The 6,000-nt window shown below is 50.6% G+C and overlaps 1 protein-coding gene across 5 annotated transcripts in view; it reads right to left on the bottom strand.

Annotated features, from left to right (window-relative positions):
- Positions 1–3,430, bottom strand: part of GFPT1 (glutamine--fructose-6-phosphate transaminase 1) — a 42,644-nt gene extending 39,214 nt beyond the window's left edge. For 4 of the 5 annotated variants that reach the window (XR_013841735.1, XM_079987481.1, XM_079987479.1 and 1 more), the window contains exon 1: positions 3,178–3,342. Coding sequence is in view for 4 of the 5 variants with exons in the window: in XM_079987481.1 (XP_079843607.1) it covers positions 3,178–3,184 (7 nt within the window). In the remaining variant the exon portion in view is untranslated. Of the gene's footprint in view, positions 1–3,177 lie in introns of all 5 variants that reach the window. The other variant, XM_079987482.1, reaches the window with a different exon arrangement.
- Positions 3,431–6,000: the final 2,570 nt, after the last annotated feature.

Genomic DNA, 6,000 nt, shown 5'->3' on the forward strand with positions numbered 1-6,000 from the left:
AAATATTTTAAAGGATATGTTTGTAGACAAAGAACAGATTATGCTATGCAATCTGAGAATCCCACACATTCCCAAGATTGAATTCACAGAAAGACTTGAACTGTGCTCACAGCAAACTATTTATAGCATAAATTGCCTATTCTATTCTTAGCACTGCCCCATTTTCCATTTTCTGAGGCCAATTTGCATAGCATTAAATGCACATGAGCAAACTGTGACTGCAGCTCTTCTTCACTTCACTCTTCAGGAGAAATTTCTCGTGAACCTGTGTCCCACATCAAAAAAAACCCCACACCAATACCTGAAGGCGACAGAGTAGTGTTAAGAAAGCTGAAAAAATAGTGCATATATGGGGAAGTTGATATATGGCAGAGCATGTTCCATCTCCAACACCTACCATGTGCAGCTGGAAAAGATTCCTGCTATAAACCCAGGTGAACCACTGCCAGTGTGGACAATTGTCTAGATGGGCCCAATGGCCTGGGATTCAATAAGCACATATAGACCTATGCTACGTCTGCACACCAAGAGAAGGCAAATGATAATTCAGGGCTCAACCAGAAGGTCCTGGTTCACTAGGTGGCCTCAAGCAAGCCAGTTTTGCTTTTCTTCAGCGCCTAGTCCTTTGGAATATGGGGAGAATCATATTGACCAATTTAACTTAGAAGGAATTTGTAAGGATGAGTGGGGTCATGTGTTTTGATTTAATTTATTTATTTCGTAAAATTCATATACTGTTCGAAGCAGTTGATAAATGTATGCAGGTGAACACAAAAAGAGCTATATACATACACACTTCCAATATTATTAAAATAATAATGAGGCAGTCTTATCATTAAGTTCTCTGGAAAAGTTCGGCGGGTGAAGATCAGGGCGCCTCATCTGTAGTTGCACCCTTTATGAATACAAGAATAGAAGAAGGGCCTGCTGGATCAATCCAACATCCTGTTCTCACAGTGGCCAACCAGATGCCGGCCCGGCGGGAAACCAGCAAGCAGGAATGGAGCACAAGAGGCCTCTCCTCTCCTGTGGTTTCCAGCAACTAGTCTTCAAAAGCATTGCTGCCTCTGACCTGGCTAGCAGCCATTGATAGCCCTTTCCATCCTGACTTTTTAAAGCATCCAAGTTGGTGGCCATCACTGCCTCCTGGAGGAGTGAGTTCCATAGTTTAACTATGCACCACATAGTGGAACATCATCACCAGAGATATGTGCCTAGCATCTCTTCTTTATACTTTTATTATGTCTTTTTTGCTGTGCTCTGAAGTGTTTCTTTTCTTTCTTTCTTTTTGGTGTTTTAAATATGTATTTCATGGTAGTCATCTCACAACATTTTTAAAAAGAAAAAAGGTGCAAATTTTTTTTCCATTTAATCTCTTATTAGCAATGATCTTATTAATGATAATGCCTCTGGAATTGATCCAAACACCCCTTGCCTTTTGCCTACATAAGAGGACTCTCTTTTCTTCTTCCACGTCCCCTCTTCTTCTGTGCCACATTAGAAGCTGCTTTTGAAACTCAATAAGGTTCAACAGCACCTTTCAACACATCAAAAGGATGTGCTTGTAGGCAATGTGCAAACACAACGTCAAATGGAGATTAAATGAAATATTAAATCTTTCTGGAACCACCGTAAACAGCTCAGTGCGCAAAACAAACACCACGTAAAGAGTAAGAACTTACATGCAAGCCAGAGATATGGAAGCAGCCCTTCCACCTACTAACACCAGCACCGCTGGCAAACCCTAGCTTCAGTACAAGTTGCTAGAAAGGCAGACAGCCCTGAAGTTGGTGTGGAAAAGCTCCTGAACAGGCAAATCTGCTTTTCTACCTGTCTACCTGTCTGACACACACCTATGCTCTTCCTCTACTGCACGGATTGCTGCCACCCCTTCCCACCCCTTGTTCCCCTTTATATTTCTAGGAGGTTAACATATTGCCATATTGTTGTATTTAGGCACCCTAAGCTTAACGGAAAACGAAGTTGAAAATATCTCCCTGCTGAATTCTGCCAATTCACCCCCTTCCTTTATCATCAGCAATCTAAACCCGCTTTCCCAATATCACACACTCGTCTACTCTCACGCTAATTTCCCCACAAGCCTCACTTGCGCCAGTCCCTCAAGACATTTGTCCCCTTCAACTTCGCACCCGCATAAGATTTAGGCTGTAAGCTCCTTGGGGCAGAGACCTGTGTTTTGCTTATGCTACTGGTCTTCAAAGCACCACAGACCCTGATGCCACTTTATAACTACTACTACTACTACTACTACAGTACTGGATCACTATTGCTAAACCAGTTGTAGAGCTTTCCCCCTCTCTTCATCATTTTCCTGATTTTGCTTTACAGTACAGTGGTACCTTGGGTTACATACACTTCAGGTTACATACGCTTCAGGTTACAGACTCCGCTAACCCAGAAATAGTACCTCGGGTTAAGAACTTTGCTTCAGGATGAGAACAGAAATCGTGCAGCAGCGGGAGGCCCCATTAGCTAAAGTGGTGCTTCAGGTTAAGAACAGTTTCAGGTTAAGAACGGTCCTCCGGAACAAATTAAGTACTTAACCCGAGGTCCCACTGTATTAGGTTTCCTAAATGTTCCGCAATGTTCAAGCATGGGGTTGCCTGTAAACAAACTATCTCTCTCACCCACCTGATTTCCACCTGCACATTCCCGCTGTCCCCACTACCCTCCTATTATCTCCCTTCCGAACCACCCTGAAGGCGAAGGCACTCTGCACATGCTCAAGAGAGCCAGCGCGTCGGACTTTTGTCAGGGGAGGCTGAGCCCCTGGGTCTTTCCCGAGGCCCTGATGGTGAAAGAGTTGGGGGAGTAAAGGAAATGAGGTGGAGGAGGAAGCAGCAGCTGAGAATGGGGGGCGAGAAGCGAGGCAGGTGCTGCCCTGAGGGCCTGGCCTTGCCCCCTCCCTCCCCTCTTCAGGCGCACTCTGCACATGGGCTGAGGAAAGGCTACTGCATGCGGCCGTCGAGCACGAAGGGGTCGCAGGGTCATCTAGCCCAACCCGCTGCCGTTTGCCCTGAGGGAAGCGGGCAACCCTTTCGGGAGAAGCCGCCTCGCCCTGGCTTTGGCCCCTCAGCATCGCCCACCTCGCCCGCCTGCCTTCCCTCCCCACCGGCCGCCTTCCTTCCTTCCCTCGCTCCTTCCCGCCTTCCTCACCGCACATGGTGGCGCCTGAGGAGAGCGAGCAGGGCGGCTGTGAGGCGCGGAGGCTGGACAGGCGCTTCCTCGCTGACGGGCCGGCGGGGACTGGCGGCTGAGGAGGCGGCGGCGGCGGCGGCGGCGGCGGCGTCTCCTCCTCCTCCTCCTCCCTCGGACAGAGGCGCGGCGGGCGAGGGGCGCAGGCTCCCTGCCTGGCCCGCGATTGGGCCCGGCTCGGCCTAGCGGGCCCGGCTCCTCCTCCGCCTCCGCCTCCGCCGCCTCACCAGGCCTCCGGGCTGCCGTGTCACTCGGGGCGACGTGGCAGCCGGATCAGCATCCGCCTCAGGTGGAGCAGCCGGAGCCCCGCAGGCCGGAAGGCGGAGCGGGAAGCAGGCGGGCGGGCGGGGGGCTCCAGGCGGGGGCCCGACGAGGCGCCCCCTTGGCGTTATTGCCATTCGTAAGGTTAATGTTACCGTCCTGGGTCCCCTGGTTGGTGGTGGCTCGTGGCCCGGGCAAAACAACGCGCCCGTTGGGGGGCTAGTAAGGCGCGCACCCCCTTTGGGGTTAGATTCAGGTAGGGAGCCGTGTTGGTCTGACGCAGTCGAAATACTGTACAGTATATATAAAAATCGTCCAGGAGACTCTTGAGAGTCCCATGGACTGCCAGAAGATCAAGCCTCTCCATTCTTAAGGAAATCAGCCCTGAGTGCTCCCTGGAAGGACAGATCCTGAAGCTGAGGCTCCAAGACTTTGGCCACCTCATGAGAAGAGAAGACTCCCTGGAGAAGACCCTGGTGTTGGGAAAGATGGAGGGCACAAGGAGAAGGGGACAACGGAGGACGAGATGGTGGGACAGTGTTCTTGAAGCTACCAGCATGAGTTTGACCAAACTGCGGGAGGCAGTGGAGGACAGGAGTGCCTGGCGTGCTCTGGTCCAGGGGGTCACGAAGAGTCGGACACCACTAAACGACTAAACAACAGCACCTTAGAGACCAACTAAGTTTGTTCTTGGTATTAGCTTTCGTGTGCATGCATGCTCATACCAATAACAAACTTAGTTGCATGCACACAAAAGCTTATACCAAGAACAAACTTAGTTGGTCTCTAAGGGGCTACTGGACAAGTGTGTGTGTGTGTGTTTCAACACCCTTTGGGGATTGCTGTTATTACCAGCCTGCTTCTTTGTGACTCTAGGCTGCAGCAAAATGAGGCGCCCCTTTGTGTGTGGTTGTCAATATCATCAGTCCACTAGCTGGTGGCTCTAGGCTCTGGCAAAATGGGGCTCCCTTTTGGGGCTATTTATGTACAGCGGTAGGGACCCGGATGGCGCTGGGGGTTAAACCACAGAGCCCAGGACTTGCCGATCAGAAGGTTGGCAGTTTGAATCCCCGCGACGGGGTGAGCTCCCGTAGCTCGGTCCCTGCTCCTGCCAACCTAGCAGTTCGAAAGCACGTCAAGTGCAAGTAGATGAATAGGTACCGCTCCGGCGGGAAGGTAAACGGCGTTTCCGTGCGCTGCTCTGGTTCGCCAGAAGCGACTTAGTCATGCTGGCCACATGACCTGGAAGCTGTATGCCGGCTCCCTCGGCCAGTAAAGCGAGATGAGCGCCGCAACCCTAGAGTCGTCTGCGACTGGACATAATGGTCAGGGGTCCCTTTACCTTTACGTACAGTGCTACTTCTGGTTACATACTTAATTCGTTCCGGAGGTCCGTTCTTAACCTGAAACTCTTCTTAACCTGAAGCACCACTTTAGCTAATGGGGCCTCCCGCTGCCACTGCACCACCGCACAATTTCTGTTCTCATCCTGAAGCAAAGTTCTTAACCCAAGGTACTATTTCTGGGTTAGCGGAATCTGTAACCTGAAGCATATATAACCCGAGGTACCACTGTATTTAGTACCCTTCACTTTTTGACTTTTCATTTCCTGCCCTTTGCCCTAAGATCCTAGGGTGGGGTTAGAAATCAGTTTTAAAATAATTTGCCTTTCCTTCTTTGCCATAGTACCAGAGCATTGTGGGGCTTTTTAAAACAATGCTTCCGGCAAACTCCAGAGTTGCCCGTTGGAGCTTCATGAAACCTCCATGTTCAGCAACAGTCGATTGTCCGGTACCTGCTGCAGGGGACAAGCAGCAGGGAGTGGTGGTGGTCCAGTAGCCACCTTCATGCCCCCAACTGATTGCAAAGGGGTCTTGCTTGGCCTGCCCTGGCAGCCCCACCCGTTCTCCCGCTTAAAAGAGGCAGGTGGCAGAAAAGGCCATCTGGCCCCCTTCCATACTGGAGAATGGCCATCAGTCCCAAGAGAACTCTAGGCCAGGCGGGCTAATGGCCAGAGGTTGTATAAGGCAACTTCCTGTAGCGACTGTGGGCCAATGTGGTGCAGTGGTTAGAGGGTCGAACCTGGAAATGGGCGAGACCATGGTTCAGATCCCCCCTCTGCCATCATGAAGCTCAGTGGGTGACTTTGGGTCTCAGCCTAACCCACCTCACAGAGAAAGAGGACAGCCATGTATGCCACCTTGATTCTCCATGGAGTAAAGGTGGGATATGATTTAAATAAGTAACGTGCATCGTGCATGGCAACAGTGCACTAGGTGCGCACAGCAGGAGAGGGCAACCTTTTGCATGCCTGGTTTGTGAAACTGGTCTATACTAGAAACAGAATCTTCCCCAATGTTGCTTCTTCCTTCCCATGGAATGAGCCTCGCCACACTTGGTGGTGTTCTGGTTTGCCATTCATGCACGGTAAGAGTCCCCCACTGTGGAAGCAATGTATTTCCATTTCAACAAGGCCTCCTTTGATATTTTTCTTCTAGTTCTAGCATTGGGAGAAAAAAATTC

The sequence above is a fragment of the Podarcis cretensis genome (genome assembly GCF_951804945.1).
Source record: "Podarcis cretensis genome assembly, chromosome: 8".
Lineage (NCBI taxonomy): Eukaryota > Metazoa > Chordata > Lepidosauria > Squamata > Lacertidae > Podarcis > Podarcis cretensis.